Source organism: Symphalangus syndactylus, chromosome 18 (genome assembly GCF_028878055.3).
Source record: "Symphalangus syndactylus isolate Jambi chromosome 18, NHGRI_mSymSyn1-v2.1_pri, whole genome shotgun sequence".
In the NCBI taxonomy this organism is placed as follows: Eukaryota; Metazoa; Chordata; class Mammalia; order Primates; family Hylobatidae; genus Symphalangus; species Symphalangus syndactylus.
In genome coordinates, this window is record NC_072440.2 from 12,635,588 (window position 1) to 12,653,583 (window position 17,996).

At 48.7% G+C, this 17,996-nt stretch overlaps 1 protein-coding gene across 16 annotated transcripts in view; it reads right to left on the minus strand.

Moving 5' to 3' along the window:
- Window positions 1–17,996, minus strand: part of TBC1D22A (TBC1 domain family member 22A) — a 403,669-nt gene that overhangs the window by 54,145 nt on the left and 331,528 nt on the right. For 11 of the 16 annotated variants that reach the window (XM_055252819.2, XM_055252830.2, XM_055252828.2 and 8 more), the window contains one exon: window positions 10,413–10,508. The exons of 2 other annotated variants lie outside the window; for them this stretch is intronic. In XM_055252819.2, coding sequence (XP_055108794.1) covers window positions 10,413–10,508 — 96 coding nt within the window. Of the gene's footprint in view, window positions 1–7,865; window positions 8,524–10,412; window positions 10,509–17,996 lie in introns of those variants that run through there. 3 more of the 16 variants (XM_055252820.2, XM_063622514.1, XM_063622508.1) reach the window with 3 other exon arrangements.

Sequence of the window (17,996 nt, forward strand, 5' to 3'; positions counted from 1 at the left end):
CCTCCTGGAGGGGCTGAGACCTCATCGTCATTAATAATGTGGTTCTCTCAGGTAAGAAAAAACTAGAAATGATAAATCTCCATGTGCAAACCCCGTCTTCTCTCCACCTCCTTCCAGGTATAATTCTAAAGCTGCCATTGATCTTTAAACAACCTTTAATTACCCTGAGACCCCAAAGTCCAAATAGTCCAAGGCTCGAGCTAAGGAGTAGTTGCTTTGAGGCCTCCCATGAAGCAAATGAAAGGGACTCCAGGGGTCTGCAGCCAGAGAGGCTGGGCACACCCTGGCACCAGCTTCCGAGGCCAGGGGACGGGTGAGGAGGGAGGCCTCGCCGCTGCTTCCGCGCAGTGAAGCCCGTCTGTGCCTCTGCAGAGCACAGCGCTTTTGCTGCTGTTGTCTTTCCTACTTTGTAAATCACAGATGCCCAAAAGAACCTGTGATGTCTTTATTGCTTGTCTCCTTAGCAAAGATCCCTGAAGTCTGAGGCTAGTAGCATTTAGGGCGGCCTCCTAAGGGCAATGGGTGACTTCCAGATTCATCAGGTGGCCATACATGGGCTGACACCACCTCCAAGTAGGGGCTGGGCCCAGGGGACCAGGTGGCCAGCTCGGAGGGGCTCAAAGGTCACGGACTGGAATTTGGTCCACTGTGCACACAGATCCTCGCAGGTTACTCAGAAATGACCATATCCCCCACCCCCTCCTCTGTGATGGGGACACTGAGGACGCTGGAAAGAAGCCCAGGCCCATGAAGGAAACGCAGCCCTTATGCCATCTACGGGCAGGACAGGGCAGTTCGGGAAACCTCGTCATGGTGGCTCAGCCAAAGGGAATGCACAGCCAGCCTTGACGGCACTTTGTGCAGCCTAGGAGCTGGGGTGACCTGCAGAGTCCACCCACCTCTTTCTTCCCACAGCCCCTCTGACCCTCTCACACTCTCATCCCCAGCTCCTCGTCCCAGTGCCCCTCATGTGTTACCGGGGAAGCATCTGGTAACTAAGTCTCCACCAGATGAGCAGGGCACGCCTCTTGCCTCGAGGGCCATGGGCCTGTGTGCTCTGTGTTGAGTGATGTGTTTGCACATGTGCATGTCAGCGAGCTGAGGGGACATCTGAGGGATGGACACGGCAGGACACTTGAAGGCTGGATGCAGGGGGATACCTGAGGGGCAGGCACGGCAGGACACCCGAGTGGCAGGCGCAGTGGGACATCCTAGAAGAAGGGCACAGAGCCTAGAGCCCAGCATTCTGAGCTCCAGCTCTAAGCCATGAACCTCACAAAGCAGCCAAATCCCCAGAACCACCCTTAACTTGGGAATTAACTCTAGTGAAAAAACCATGTTTACACATATTGAAAAGAACATGCAAAACACACACACATACAAAAATTTCAAACAAGAAAATAAAATATCCATAACTCTACTGATGAAAACTAAGTCAGGCTAGCACCGTGGTGGTTTGCTTCTGTTCAGTCCTTCTGTGCACGCGCGTGATAGAAGCAAATCTGCGGGATCATTTTTATCTGTACTACATATGTCGATATGTATAATTTCAGGTCATGCTTTTCCTCCACATAGAAACGCACTGAAAACATTGTCTTGTTTCAGTAAATATTACTTGGAGATATAATTTTTGGTAGTTATGAAACATTATAACCAGCCACGTACCATAACTTAGGTAACTGTACCCTGAGAGCTGGATATGCAGGCTGCTGCCAATTTGTTTTTCCATAATTATAAACAAGGAGAATTACTGGATTGAGGAAAGGCTCTTGATATAAATTATTAATAGCTCTGCAGAAAGGCTCTGTATCACACCCCTCATCAGAATGAAAGAGCATGCCTGCTTTACGCCAACTTCATCCACTTCCAGGACGCCCCTCGCTAAAAGCGGTGCTTATTTGAGAGAGCATTTGCTTCCATTTTCGACTCTTTACTAATGATTGGAAGAAACACTTACATTTTCTGGATAGCTACATAAGTTCTCGTGTGGGTTTCTGACTGTTCCAATTGTCCTTATCCATTTTCTATGAGGACATTTTCTTTTTATTAGTTATTTGTGTGAGTTCTTTGCATATTAAGGATATAAGCTATGCTGTGAATGAAGAACTTTGTCAGCTGCCTTTGAATTTTGTTTATGATGCTTCTGGTATACGGATATTTACAACCTCTATGTTGTGCTTAAAATGTGCCACTCTAGAGTGAATTGGCATTTTCTTGGGCTAGGCACCTGGGGCTCTCTGGCCATATTAACTTGTTAGCATAGGGTTTTTCAGACATAAAAGTAAAGTAAATTCTAGACCTAAATGAGTGAGAGGGTGAGCTGGGGTCAGGAATTTTCAGAGGAGAATTGCTGTTATTCCTCTTCCCTTCAGAGCTATGCCTCAGGCAAGCATGAACCTACGAAGGCCATTTTGTCTGTCTGTCCTGGTTCACTTGCTTGGGTTCAGGGGTCCTCACGTAGGCAAAGGGTCTCTGACTCACATCCACCTGCTCCAGCCCCAGGCCTTCTCCCCTGCCCTCTGCCAGGCTGTTTACACTGGGACCTGGTCCCAGAGCAGGAAGCCGCAGACGCCTTCAGGGCAAACACTAGTTCTAGGGCTGGCTTACTCCTCTGAAGAGTCCATGAACTTAAAAAGCATTTTGTTAATATCCATGTTGTGTGTGCGTGTGCGTGTGAGTGTGTGCGTGCACACCGTATGGGGAGAGGACAAGGAGTCTTTGCTGAACATTTGATCACATCATGTCACAAAAACAGAAGAAATCGTCCTGATCTCAGTGGGGCTGTCTCTAGCATTTCCCTAGGTACTGTTGGTCGTTGATTTAAAATGTTCTTAGCATGTTAATAAAGTATTATTTTAGTTCTACTTAAGGGCAGAATTTTTTTTCTTTTCATTAAACTCAGGAAAAGCTACTGAATCTCTTAAGATATCATGTGATTGAGGGCCTCTGGTTTATTGATAGGGTATTTTTATTAACAGTGCAAGCCAGAGAGAGTTACAGGCGTGCTGGCCTGATCTCTGAGGCTAACTCTAGGCTGGCATCCAGGAGCATGGCTACGTTCCAGTGGTATTTTTTATGGGATATTTTTTATTTTATAATATTGATGAAGGCGGGCCTCATGAATGGGATGGGTGCCGTGAAGGAGGCCGATGGGAGCGACCAGCCCTCTTGCTCTCCTGCCTTCCACCACGTGAGGATGTAGTAACGAGGCGCCCTGGACAGAAACCAGAGACTGGCGCCTTGATCTTGAACTTCCAGTCTCCAGAACGGTGAGAAATACATTTCTATTGTTTATAAATTACCCGGTCTAGGCCGGGCACGATGGCTTATCCTGTAATCCCAGCATTTTGGGAGGCTGAGGCAGGCGGATTACGAGGTCAGGAGTTCGAGACCAGCCTGGCCAACATAGTGAAACCCTGTCTCTACTAAAAATACAAAAATCAGCCGGGCATGGTGGCGCACGCCTGTAGTCCCAGCTACTTGGGAGGCTGAGGCAGGAGAATCGCTTGAACCCAGGAGATGGAGGCTGCAGTGAGCCGAGATCGCCCCACTACACACCAGCCCAGGCGACAGTGTGAGACTTAGTCTCAAAAAAAAAAAAAAAAAAAATTGCCCAGTCTAAGGTAGTTTGTCATAACAGCAGGAATGGACTAAGACACTCCATATACGTGGAGAGAGAAACTGGCAGATGTGGGATCCTGCACAGAAGTCACTGATGATTCAGCTGAGACAGGGCGCTGGGAGCCATGTGTCTGGGTGGCCAGCTCTGTGAGACGGAGTGTCAAGCCTGCTGCTTCTCTCCAGCGGGACAGGTCACACAGCATAAGGTTTTTTGAAACTGTGAACAAATTTACTAGGGAGACATCTTCTGGCCTTAGAATCATATCTAAAACAAAGACTTCTGGCAATGTTTGGATTTACTCCCAAATTATAAGTCTATTCAAGTTTTATTTATTTTATTTTGAGATGGAATCTTGCTGCCGCCAGGCTGGACTGCAGTGGCGTGGTATCGGCTCACTGCAACCTCTGCCTCCCTGGTTCAAGTGATTCTCCTGCCTCAGCCTCCCGAGTAGCTGTGATTACAGACATGCGCCACCACACCTGGCTAATTTTTGTATTTTTAGTAGAGATGGGGTTTCACCACGTTGGCCAGGATGGTCTCGATCTCCTGACCTCGTGATCCACCCGCCTCGGCCTTCCAAAGTGCTGGGATTACAGGCATGAGCCTCCACAGCTGGCCAGGTTGGGCTTTTTTTAAAGCTTATCTTGAGGCAAGTTTAGCATTTTTAAAATGTGTGTGTGTGTGTGTGTGTGTGTAAATTCCTCTTTCCTAACACAGAGGAGGACTATGTTTTCAGCCATCTATCTGGGTCCTCCTTGCTGGAGGTCTGCCTATTTCACTAGCATTTCCAACTGCCCCTCTAAGATGTACTTAGGAATTCTACATAAAAACCCTGTCTTCTAATCTATTCATTTGCTTTTACTCATTCATTCTTTTATTATCTTTATCATAAGTTGTCTTTATTTTTCTATTTTTAACTTCTTGGTTAAAGGCTTAGTTTACTTGTTTTAATGTTTTTAAATAATAAAAGCATTGCATCTTTGAATCTGTTTGCAAGCCCAGCACTGGCACATTCCTTGTGCTTTTTGAACATCCTTCTGCAATTACAGGGTCATTTCCATCTTGACCCACATTATACTGAAGGGGGTTCTTTAACATACAAATGCTTGGTTTTTCATTTTAACTTTATTATGATCTAATTTTAAAGGATTATGCTCAGTGAACAAAGTTTATGTCATTGCTGTTTTTTTTTTATTTTGGAAATGTTTATGGCCTAGGTTGGGTGATTACTTTTTGTAAGTATTCCATAAATACTTAGAAAGAAGATGCATTCTTTGTTGGTACAAATTCCACCCAGAACTCCCAAACCACTTCTTTTTTATGCCATTCAGAATCACAATCCACCTTATTTTTTATTCTTTTTTATTTTTTTGAGACAGAGTCTCGCTCTGTCACCCTGGCTGGAGTGCAGTGGTGTCATCTCGGCTCACTACAACCTCCACATCCCAGGTTCAAGCAATTATCTTGCCTCAGCTTCCCCAACAGCTGGGATTATAGGCGCCCATCAGCATGGCCAGCTAATTTTTGTATGTTTGGTAGAGACAAGGTTTCATTCACTATGTTGGTCAGGCTGGTCTCGAACTCCTAACCTCAGGTGATCCACCCACCTCGGCCTCCCAAAGTGCTGGGATTAGAGGCGAGAGCCACCGTGCTCAGCCCCCACCTTATTTTTAATCCAACTAAATATGCTTAAACTTTCCTCCTATGGTTGCTTCATTGAATGTCTTTGTATGTTTTATACAGTTTTAAATTCAAGTTTAATACAAAGACAGGAAAGTGCACACATCACGGGCTCTAGAAGGCGGCTTCCGACGGAGCTGGCACTGGGCTCCTGCGCTCCCGGGAGCATCCTGCCTTCCTTGCTCCTGTGGCCGCTGCCAGACCCTTGCTGGGGGAATGCCACTGTGTGGGGTGACTCTCACTGCTCGATGCCACGGTGTGGGGTGACTCTCCCTGCTCGATGCCACGGTGTGGGGTGACTCTCCCTGCTCGATGCCACGGTGTGGGGTGACTCTCCCTGCTCGATGCCACGGTGTGGGGTGGCATTTATAGACCTCTCAGCTGCCGAGGCCCCCTCAGAGAAGGTTCCTGACTCCATGAAGGTGCCACACTCTGTTCACCATAAAATTAACTGCTTTTTCTACTTAGAAAAACAACTCTGCCAACTGCCGTCCCCGCTGTGTCTAAGCAGCTTGCTTCCTTTAAAATTAAAAACAACAACGGTCAACGGTCCCAGCTCCTGGCAGGTGGTGGAGTTTCCAACCTCACGAGGCATTCTCACTTCTGGTGGGCACTTCCTGGAAGCTGGCAGAGCACAATCGATCCCGCATGGGCAGCCCCCTCTCAGCCAAGCCCAGGGTGAGGGCAGTGGTGCTCCAAGGAGGGGAAGCTGGTGAGGATGGGCGCTGGCGGGGAGAGGGCGGCCTGCAGGGGGGTTAGCAGTTGGACCCCCAGTCCCCTGGGAAGCCAAACTGAGAGGTTTAGACTTGGGGGGTAAAATGGATAAATGAAGATTGTCCAGGATAGCTTATTTTCTAATTTTACAATGCTGTGCTTATTAATCAGGAAAAGATCCCAGCAATGCCGACATCAGGCACTTAAACTACACCCCCAGCCGGTCAGAACAGGCACAGGACATGGCTCAGTTCTGGTTTAGGACTCGTGCCCCAGCAGTGAGGGCCACAGAAGGTTTCTGCGTTGGGTCACGACATGCTGGAGCCGGCCTTTCCAGTGCTTACCATGCCATGTGTGCCTGAGGAGGGTCTGCAGGCCCAATCAGCAGGGGCGGGTGGCAGGTTCCTAACGGAGGGGACAGCAGATCCCAAGGGAAAGCAGGGTCCCTGCTCGCCTCACCCATGCTGGGCCCCAGTGTCCTCTTACTGTAAAATGACCCACAGAGGGCAAGGACGGGGTAGAGGGTACCAAGCAGGCACCGGGGGGGACACACAACTTTCCACAGAAGGGTGCTCCTTTCACCCCCAAGACCCTATGAAAGTCTGGTGGGAAAGCGGCAGATGGGAGGCAGAGTCCCTGCTGTGAGCACCGAGACTCGAATCTCAGTGGCTGCGGAGGTGGGAGCAGGGCTCAGCAGAGAGGCCCCAATGGACATCAACATGTGCAGCGGGGGGGCATTGGGAAACGCCCAGGGCAGGGCTGTGGAGCCACATACATACAGCTTATGGATCAGCAATGCAGACGGCATGGGGCATGTGCCCGAGGGCAACCACCCTTCCTGAAGACCAGCAAGCTCTGGCAGGGGAGGTGGCAAATCCTCCAGAGAAGCACACACCTCCTGGGGCCCAGTGCTCCGGACAGGGCCAACGTTCACTCCAGAAGGTGCCACCATCCAGGGGCCAGGAGGCCCAGGGTGCAGCCCCAATCCCAGCTGCGCCCCTCCCCGCCCCACCTCATCCCACCCCGCCCCGCCCCACCACTCCCTGCTCCCCGAGCCCTGCCCAGTAGGCCCTGGAGGAGGCTCACAGATGGGAAGGAACCAAACCATGCCTGCATGAAGCTCAAAGGCCAAGGGGACCTAGGACACAGGCAGCGCCCTCACCTTCCCCATCTGCCCAAGTTTTGGGGAATGAAGGGGAAGCATGACCCATTGCCCTCTCCCTGGCCCCTGAAACTGCTTGGCTTTGTTGTTTAATACCAGGAAGGTCTCTGCCTTTCTTCTGGGAATAAGAAAAGGATTCTGTTCCTGTGGAAAAATGACTTAGAGCAACATATCATTTCCCAAGGGACAAATCACAAGGCTGCAACGAATGAGGGCTTTTCAAGCCGCTTCCCACCAATGTTCCGCTGTTGGAGACTCATGTTCTGGGCCCTAGTCGCTCAGGTGGCCTCCCATCGATGCAGAAGCGTCTTCCTAAAATGTCACAACTGCACATACACATTCCCCGTGCTCACCAGGACTCCCCAGGTTTGTAACTTCTGTTTCTCACCTCCTTTCCCATTGGGTTCAGTGCCCACAACACATTCTGGCACTCACAGCATTCTCTCCATCCAAACCCTATGGCATCAAAGAACCAACTTCCTCTTCCTCTAAAGGAAGAAAATCAATCTCATGGCTCCTCTGCCAGCGCCTCCTCCCGGTTCCCCACTCAAGCCACAGGGGCCCCACAGGCTCTCAGAGTCTGCACTCCACCACGCACCCTGCACCCCACACCCCACACCCTGGCGGTGTGGCTTTGCCTGACTCCTGTCCTCCCTTCATCTCAAGTTAAGTAGGCAGGGCTCAGAGAAGGCTGGCAAAACATTTTAATCAGCTTCCCACGCTGCACCCTCTAATGACAGCAGAGCAATGTCTCCAGCCCAACAGCAAACACAATGTATCTCTCACAGAAAAGCCCAATGAGCTGCAGCAGGGTGAGGAATGTGGGCACCTTGTCATTTGCATGTGTCAAGGCTGCCATCAATTCTGTTTCTTGGGCCAAGTCTGCCCCTGCCAGTGGCCCCTGGATGGGACCATCACATGACAGGGTGGTAGGAGGCCCACTGCCCACCCAACATCACCATCTCATGACCCACCTCCCCCAGACCCAGCTCAGGCACCCTGGCATCCGCAGCTGTCCCTATCTCCTGTCCTTCACCCTGAGGGGCTCATGGCCTGCTTCAGCCTCCAGGGCCAGAGTGACACTTCTGCATGTAATCACAACAGGAAGAAACCTCGCCCACAAGCTCCCACGGCCAGTGTGTGTCTGGTCTGCCTCGAGCCACCTTGTGGCACTGTCCCTATTTGGGAGCAGACAGAAGAAATGGAGGCGCCAATGGAGGCACAGCCTTTTGCTGAAGGTCAATCATCTCTTTACTGTTCTTTCTCCCCAACCAGAATGTGCGCAGGGTCCATCCTCGCATATGTGTGGCTCAGAGTCTGTCCAGAGTGGGGCCCAGGGCGATTGCTGGAGACGATGAGACATGGTCTGTTGTTAGCACAGGCCTGAGCACAGTGCCCTGCAGCTGCAGGCACACACGTCACCCCAAGGCCTCTCCCACCCCACCTCCCACCACCAGGCATGGCTGACCCAGGACGGCAGCAATGTCCACCCAGGGCCTCCAGGGAACAGAGCTCCCCAGCCAGTCAGTCACAGACACCACCGAGGCAGGAACACCAAGCTCCATGACCAGCCCAGTGACTGACTCTCGGCAGCCAGCCGCCTGCATCTGGAGAGCAAGTCCCCTGGGAGGCTCTCCGGAAGGCAGCATACAGAGACCAACCACTCTGGCCACCGTTCTACCAGGAGTGGCCACTGTGCACCAGAGAGGCTGGGCCCTTCTCCCTACAGGTAAGCAGCCAAGCCAGTAGGTGGCCACTGCCTGCCCAGCCAGCACTGCTCTCTGCACAGATGGAGAGCCCACTGTGGAGGACAGCAGGAGGCTCGCCAGGAGACCGCAGTCTAGGCCCCATTCATTCCATCTTACTTGGTGACACAGCAAGTCATGGTCCCTCTTATTGCCTCCACATTCCCCTGTGCAAAGTGATGAGTGGGCCAGATGGGCCAGGAGGCCCCAGCCTCAGCAGCCTTGCATCGGGCGGGCGGGCGGGCCAGGTGTGCCCTACTCACTTACAGACCATGGCTGGGAGAGGCAAGGCAGGCGTGTGTCTGAGACTGAGATGCCAATCACTGCCTCAATGCTCCCCGCAGGGCACAACCGAGCCCCACACTGACAAAAAGGCAGGAGCTAAGTGAGCAGAAGGAGCGTCTTGTCCCATCCACCCACGAACACCCGCGCTGGGTTCCATCTGCTGGGCCAGGACCTGTTGGCAGCTCTTGGCCTCGGTACGGCCCTCACCTGTCTGGTCTCTCCTGGGGCCGAGATGAAGCAGGGCGGCAGGAGCTCCCTGGCTCCTCCCAAAGCCCTCGGAAGGAGCAGGGATGCCTGGAGCCTCTGACGAGCACAGAGCTGGGGAACAACAGGCTGCCAGCTGCACAGAGCACTGCCCTGGGGACTTAGGTCTGTCCCTTTATCTGAGAGACGAGGGCCTCGAGAAGGGAGAGTGGTGGAGCATGGCTGACCCCAACCGGCTGCTGCAGAGCCCGGTCTGGTCCCCACTGCTGGGGTCTTCCTTGCTGCACTCAGAGCCCTCTGCTGGGTGAACGCTGGGCAGAAGGACTTCCCAACCCGCACCCTGGGGAACAGTGGGTATCACCCCGTGAAGGGGCCAACAGTCCACAGTGTGCTTGGGACGCCTCACAGAGGAACATGTGGGGTGGGTCAGGGGCTGGACACGAGTCCACAGGGAGTCCCACAGGTCAAGCACGGAGCCCAGCAGGGCGTGCCTCTGATGTGTGGGCTGCCAGGAGGGCTCTCCCGCTAAGTCGCCAGGGGCTAGTGAGGTTAAACAGCGTGCCCCCAGTCACACAGCTCCCACTGGCCCGGCTGGAAGGCACCCCAGGCTGTGTGATTTCTTGCCCAGCCCTGTCCCTAAAGCATCACAGTCCAGGTGCTGTGAAGAGGGTTCCAGGGACCAGAGGTCACGTGCTGCACCCTGCAGGGGTCGTGCTGCTGAGGGGCACACTGGCCCAGGGAAGGTTCCACAGGGAGCTTGTCACACAGCCACATCTAATAACTCATAACATGGGCAGCGTTTCCACCGCTGTGACCACGTGACCACTGCCAGGCTCGTCTCCTCAGCTGGACAGGCTTTCAACCAGCAGGAGGTCAGCGGCAAAACGCAGGCAGCGCTTCTCAAAACTCTTCCACAAATAACCCTGTGAACTAAAATGTAATAAACCTCTCCCCTAGTAGAAAATCAAACTCGGGTTCTTTTGAAAAGGCATTTACTTACTTGAAAATCTTTTTCTTCTAGTATTTCCTTCCTCCATCTCACGAGAAAAGCAGCACACACGTACAAGTGGAAATGAGAAAAGCCCTCCGGTTCAGACTAAAAGAGAAGAAAATAACCAAGAGAGAAATTGTAACGCGTGACCCATTAACATCACTGCGAGGTTATCTGCGACAGTCAGGGTTTATCTAGTCAGGGTTCAGAGAAAATCAAAGCTTGTGTTGACGCACTTTTACTTAATGCCTTAATTTCAAAATTCTCATTTCATTAAAACAAACACCATTTTTCTCTTTAAGTTCCGGCAGCCTGATAAATAGCATATGAACAGTAGACCAAGCTTCAGGCAGCCTCAGAAGCGGTTGTTCATTCTCCTCTCTTGCACAGACAATAGCCAAAAAGGATAAGAGACAAATTCAACGTGTGCTGGTGCCATGCCAGGCACAGAGTCTACTTCTCACAACGGGCGCGTGAGGGAGGCCTCCTCCACTCCACAGACGAGGAAAGAAGGCTAAGCCCAGTCAAGCCGGAGATCAGGCACTGGGCCTGGGACCAAAACCCGGTCCGGGTCTCCCTGGGAAATGAACAGGGAAGTGATGCTGAGCGGAAGCCACAGACATGGAAGGACACGGCTCATGCCCCTCAAATCACCACCCATGTCTCTCCTCACTGTCATCAAACGAGCCTCCCCTGCTCCCCCTTCTTGAGATATCTACCCCTTACTCATCCTGGAAACCCAGGACCACTGTCAGCCCCCAGAGGCCCTCCCACACCGAGGCTCAGGGCTTGCACACCTTGGGGCTATGGTGTTAATTCAAGCATGCACGGCCAACTGCAAAGACTAAGGGTTCCCCCAACTCCAGTTCTTGGGGTGCTACCTTCACTGTTCTGCCTTGCCCGTGCAACACCTATAGGACTACTGTCAATGGTTTATTAAGTAAACAAATCAAATGCACAATGGTGATGTGCTATGGAGAAAACAAGGCAAAGACTGGGATGAGGAGCAGCAAGGGGGTTTGTGTGTGAAGAGGGGGATGCCACTTCGGTACAACGGTCAATCGCCTAAGGTGACAGATGAGCAAACACTCAAAGAGAGAAAAGGCATTTATTATTATTATTTTCTTTACTGAGACGGAATTTCACTCTGTCGCCCAGGCTGGAGGGTAGTAGTGTGATCTCGGCTCACTGCAACCTCCGCCTCCCAGGTTGAAGCAGTCTTCCTGTCTCAGCCTCCTGAGTAGCTGGGATTACAGGCGCACGCCACCACGCCAGACTAATTTTTGTGTTTTTAGTAGAGACGGGGTTTCACCATGTTGGCCAGGCTGGTCTCGAACTCCTGACCTCAGGTGATCCACTCGCCTCAGCCTCCCAAAGTGCTGGGATTACAGGTGTTAGTCACTGCGTCTGGCCAGAAAAGGTATTTAGACACATGGCAGAGAAACATTCCAGGTAAAAGCAACAGAAAACACACAGTCCCTGTGGTTAGAGGCTACCTGGCACATTCCAAAAGCAGCGAGGAGACCAGCACAGCTGCCACAGAGCGAGGCGAGCAGAGGCAGACGATGGCAGGAACACGTGGGGTACAGATCCTCGGGGCTCTGAGCAGGGAAAGATGCAGGCTTCAGAAGCATCCCTCCGACTGTCACTCCGAGAATGGATGGCACACGGCAGGGTGGGGAGAGGTGGAACCAGGAGAACCAGGAGGCAGGTTAGGGGACCATGGTCATCAGAAATTCAAGAGCGACTAGTGACTCAGGCCAAGAGGGAGCAGGGAAGCTTGTGGGAAGACAAATTCGAGATGTATTTTGAAGGTTGTGCAGAAAAAACACACCAACGCATATGAGAGATCTGGGGTAGGAGAGAAAGGAACCAAGGGCCACTCTGACACTTTGGGCCTCAACGACTGGAAGGGCGAAGTTGCCAGTTCCTAAGATGAGGAAAGGTTTGTGGAAAAGGAGACAGTGTTTTGGTGGGAAGGCCATGAGTTGTTCTTTGGAACTGCCAAGTTTAAGACACTTGGGGATCCTGGTGGAGATGTCAGGGAGGCACCTGGACACACAAGCCTGGAGAGTGGCTAGTGATTCGGGCCAGAAAGAAACACCAAGGACTGAACGACCCACAGGAATGACCAGCGAGCTGGGGCCAGACCACAGAACAGGAAGAGGGTGCATGTTCTAGAGTTCATGGATAGAGTGTCCTGCATACGTCCACTAAATAAAGTTCATCAACAGCGTTGTTCAAGTTTCCTATAAATCCTGACTGTTTTTTTTTTTTTTTTTTTTTTGAGACGGAGTCTTGCTCTGTCGCCCAGGCTGGAGTGCAGTGGCGCAATCTCGGCTCACTGCAAGCTCCGCCTCCCGGGTTCACGCCATTCTCCTGCCTCAGCCTCCTGAGTAGCTGGGACTACAGGCGCCCGCCACCATGCCCGGCTAATTTTTTGTATTTTTTAGTAGAGACGGGGTTTCACCGTGGTCTTGATCTCCTGACCTCGTGATTCGCCCGCCTCAGCCTCCCAAAGTGCTGGGATTACAAGCGTGAGCCACCGCGCCCAGCCAATCCTGACTGGTTTTTTTCGTCTGCTTATAATCTATCAATAACTAACAGGTATGCTTCAAAACTCCCATTATGAGAGTGAGTTTATGTCTTTCTCCTTATGGTTCTGCCAATCTTTCTTTTCTGCGTTTGCAAGCTATGTTATCAGGAGCATACAAAATCAAAATTGTTTTCTCTTCCTGGTGTACTGAACAGTATAAATACTTATGACCTCTAACCTCACGCAGGGCTTTTGCTCTGAAGTCTCTAGTCGGGAGGAAGGAGTCTAATATGACTACAACTACCTATTAGTTTTTGTCTGGTAATGTATTTTAAACAGCTCTCCTGAGGTATAACTCTCATACAATAAACTTTACATATTTCAGGCTGGGTGCAGTGGCTCACGCCTGTAATCCCAGCACTTTGGGAGGCCAAGGCGGGCAGATTACAAGGTCAGGAGATCAAGACCATCCTGGCTAACATGGTGAAACCCTATCTCTACTAAAAATATCAAAAAAAAATTAGCTGGGCATGGTGGCGGGTGCCTGTAGTCCCAGCTACTCAGGAGGCTGAGAGAGGAGAATGGCATGAACCTGGGAGGCAGAGCCTGCAGTGAGCCGAGATCGAGCCACTGCACTCCAGCTTGGGTGACAGAGCGAGACTCTGTCTCAAAAAACAAAACAAAAAACCTTTACATATTTCAAGTTTATAATTTGTTAAGTTTTGATATACGCATACAGCTGGGAAAACACCATCACAACCGAGGTAGTGGACATATCTCTGGCTCCAAAGGTTTCTTTGTGCCCATTTGTAAATCCTCCCTTCGAGCCCTCCCAGTCCCAGACAATCACTGACTTGTGTCACTACACATTAGCTTACATTTCCATTATTTTCAAATAAAGGGAATCATATAATACACATTTGGTTTTGGTCTGGCTTTTCCACGTAGGGTGATTACCTTAGATTCATCCATGACATTGCACGGACTAATAGATCATTTCTATACATGCTGAGCAGCACCCACTGCATGGATATACCACAGTTTGTTTATCCATTCATCTGTTGATGGATTGAATTGTTTCTCGTTTGGGGCTACTATGCAGAGAGATGCCATGAACATTTGTGTACTCATCTTTGAATGGACATAGGCCTTCATTTTGCTTGGATAAATACTCAGGAATAGAACAGCTGGATCATATGGTAGGAGTATGTTTACCTTTTGAAAAAACTGCCACTAGTTTTGATATAAACCTTTTATCAAATACATGCTTTGCAAATGTTTTCTCCCCATGCCTTCTCTTTTCATCCTCTTAACAGTGACTTTTGAAGATCGTGGGTTTTAAATTTTGGTGAGGGTCAACCTAGTACTTTGTTCTTTTACAGATCATGCTGTTGGTGTCTTATCTAAAAAATCATTGCCTAACTCATGGGCATAAAGGTTTTCTTCTAGAAGGTTTATAAAGTTTTACTTTAGATCTATAATCCATTTTGAGTTAATTTTTGTATATGGTAAAAAGCATGGAAATTCATTTGTATGCACATGGCTATCCAATTGTTTCAGCAATTTGTTGAAAGACTAAACTTTAGCTAGTGCTAGTCCTCACTTCTGTCTTCTTCTTTTTCAAGGCTGTTTTGGCTATTCCAAATCTTCTGCATTTCTGTGTAAGTTTTAGAACCTGTTTTGTCAATTTTTACAGAAAAGCTTGCTGGGATTTCTGACTCATGACCATAGTATAGCTCTTAATCAGTCTTCTGACTCATGACCATGATATAGCTCTTCGTTTAATCAGATCTTCTTCCTCTTCACCAGTGTTTTACGGTTTTCTCACTACAGCTCTATTATATCTGTTTTTAGATTTTCCCTAACAAGTTCATATTTTTGATGATATTGAAAATAGGGTCCTGAAAATCTCAATCTCTGTTTTTGGTAGTTTTTGGGTTCCCCTCTATTCTTTGCTTCCTTATATTTCTCTTATAACTAGCACAGCACTGGGTTTTTTAACTCCAGCCATGCTTTCTAACCAAAGAGCTTGGTCCCTGCTGGCTGTGACTCCTGATACATTCAGGTTAATTCACATGCTCTCATTTAGAAGTTTCCAACTGTTCTACTTTTTCTAGCATTTGTCTTTCTGGCCTACATGTGGACTAATCTACTTCCCTCTACATTCTAATGCCCTAACCCCAATGAATCTGGAAGTTACTGAATTGTTTCTATTATTTTAACAGGCCCTCTACAAATTTTAACATGTATATTTAACTTAATGACCTAAAATGAATTGTTATCTTTATCTTCCTCCCAAACAATACAAAAAATTAAGAATATTTTAATTCTAGTCATACCAGCACCACACACTGACCTAATCTTCCCTAGCTATGTACTCATGTTTTCCAGAATTTCAGTTCTATTGTGACTTTTGTTTTTTATTTTGTTGTGTTTTTTGAGATGGAGTCTCACTCTGTCACCAGACTAGAGTGCAGTGGCATGATCTCGGCTCAATAAAACCTCCTCCCGGGTTGTAGATGCAAAGTTTCAACATGTTGGCCAGGATGGTCTCGATCTCTTAACCCTGTGATCCACCCACCTCAGCCTCCCAAAGTTATAAATGGAGATCTTCTTCTTGTTCTCTCATATATGTTTGTTTAGAGTTATTCATGACTTTACCCTTTTTTTTCCTCATTATTTCTTCTTGCACCTAGACCTTTCTTTGGAAATTATTATCCTTCTTTAAATTCAACCTTTAGAAGCTCCTTTAATGAGAGGGTTTTAGGGTCTTTTGGTTGTAAACCCTTTCAGAGTTCATTTGTCTAAAAATGTCTTTATTCTCATTCTTGAAAGATAGTTTGCTGGATATATCATTCTAAGTTGGTTATTATTTTAAAAGATGATACTGTATCATCTTCTAGCCTCCACTATTGAATACTATCAATCTACTACTTGTCATTCCTTCATAAGCAATCTAACTTTTCTCTCTGGCTGCTTGTGAATACTTTCTTTGTCTTGGATGTTTTGCAGTTTCCTTGTGATATTTATTCCGCTAGAGATACTGGTCTTTCTGAACCTGGAGAATAAGTAGTTTTCATCAATTTTGGAAATGGTCATCCATTATCTCCTATCAAACATCCATTTGTACCCATTCACTTTATTTTCTCAGAACTGTGATCAGATAGAGTTGGGGTCTTTTCATTCTATCCTCCATTTCCTTTAGCCTCTCTTTTTAAATCTTCTATCTCTTTGTCTTTCTGGGAGAAGTACTCTCCTCAAATCTCTCTTCTAGTTCATTAATAATCTCTTCAACTGTGTCACAATTTGTTTCACTTATCTATTACGTTGGGGGGTGGGGGCAGTGGGAAACCTACATTTGCTTCTCCAGAGCCTAAGGGCCTTGTTATCCCAGACTACATTAAACCAAATTTTTAGCTTGCAATTTTTTTTAGGTCAAATAAGTAACGTGAACTGGGGCTCCCAATCCATGTGAATGTAGGACTATAGCTGGAAATTCTGAAGAAGGGGAGGGTTCTTTCTTTTTCCTTTAACCCGGCCAAGGCTAAGAAAGACAAACACAAACACCTGTTCAGTCTCTGAACAAAACAGTCCCCAGGTATTGACTCCTGCCAGTGGCTCATTAAAATCAACTGGCAGATACCCCTGGGTAAAGACCAGCTTTGATGCTGCTCCCCTATCTCTCTAGACTTGTATTTTCTTGAGATTTCTGGTCTCTGATAGTCTCACCTTTGTGGTTATGTTTTGTAAAAACACACCAGCATTATTTGGTGTATTCACACCAAAAACAGGAGGGTCTTTTGGACACCACATCCACCACACCACTGGAAAGGGGAGGCTCTGCCCTATTATTTTTTTTTAAATCCACTCATTTCAAGAATCTTAAATATATTACTACTGTGGCTTTGTAGCATAGGTTTGATGAGCTAGTTTTTTCATGATATTATTGACGAAGAGTCAAACTCTGTAAAATATTTAAAGAGATTTATTCTGAGCCAAATATGAGTGACCATGGCCGATGATACAACCCTCAGGAGGTCCTGAGAGCGTGTGCCCAAGGGGTCAGGGAGCAGCTTGATTTTATACATTTTAGGGAGTCATGAGACATCCATCAAATACGTTTAAGAAATACACTGGTTTGGTCCAGAAAGGCGGGACAACCGAAAGGCGGCAGCGGCAGCGGTCAGGGGGTTGTTCCCAGGCAATAGGTAAATTTATACATGTTCTAGTTGACAACTGGTTGAGTTTGTCTAAAGATCTGGGATAACAGAAAGGAAATGTCCAGGTTAAGATAAAAGACTGTGGAGACAAGGTTCTTTTGAAGTCTTATAGTGGCCGCTCTTAGAGACAATAGAGAGAAATGTTTCCTATTCAATCTTTTTTTTTTTTTTTTTTTTTTTGAGACAGAGTCTTTCTCTGTCACCCAGGCTGGAGTGCAATGGTGTGATCTCAGCTCACTGCAACCTCCGCCTCCTGGGTTCAAGCGATTCTCCTGCCTCAGCCTCTGGGGTAGCTGGGATTACAGGCGTGTGCCATCATGCCCAGCTAATTTTTGTATTTTCAGTAGAGATGGGGTTTCGCCACGTTGGTCAGGCTGGTCTCGAACTCCTGACCTCAGGTGATCCGCTTGCCTTGCCCTCCCAAAGTGCTGCGATTACAGGAGTGGGCCACCACGCCTGGCCATCTACTGAATCTTTAAAAGGTGCTGGACTCTTAATCTCTTTAGGATTGGGAGGGCCTGGAAGAAAAAAATCTAGCTATGTTAATAGAGATTCTTTTTTGTTTTTGAGACAGAGTCTCACTCTGTCGCCCAGGCTGGAGTGCAGTGGTGTGATCTCGGCTCACTGCAACCTCCCTGCCTCCTGGGTTCAAGCGATTCTCCTGCCTCCGCCTCCCAAGTAGCTGGGACTATAGGCGCACACCACCACACCTGGCTAATTTTTTATATTTTTAGCAGAGACGGGGTTTCACCATATCGGCCAGGCTGGTCTCAAACTCCTGACCTCATGATCTGCTTGCCTCTGCCTCCCAAAGTGCTGAGATTACAGGCGTGAGCC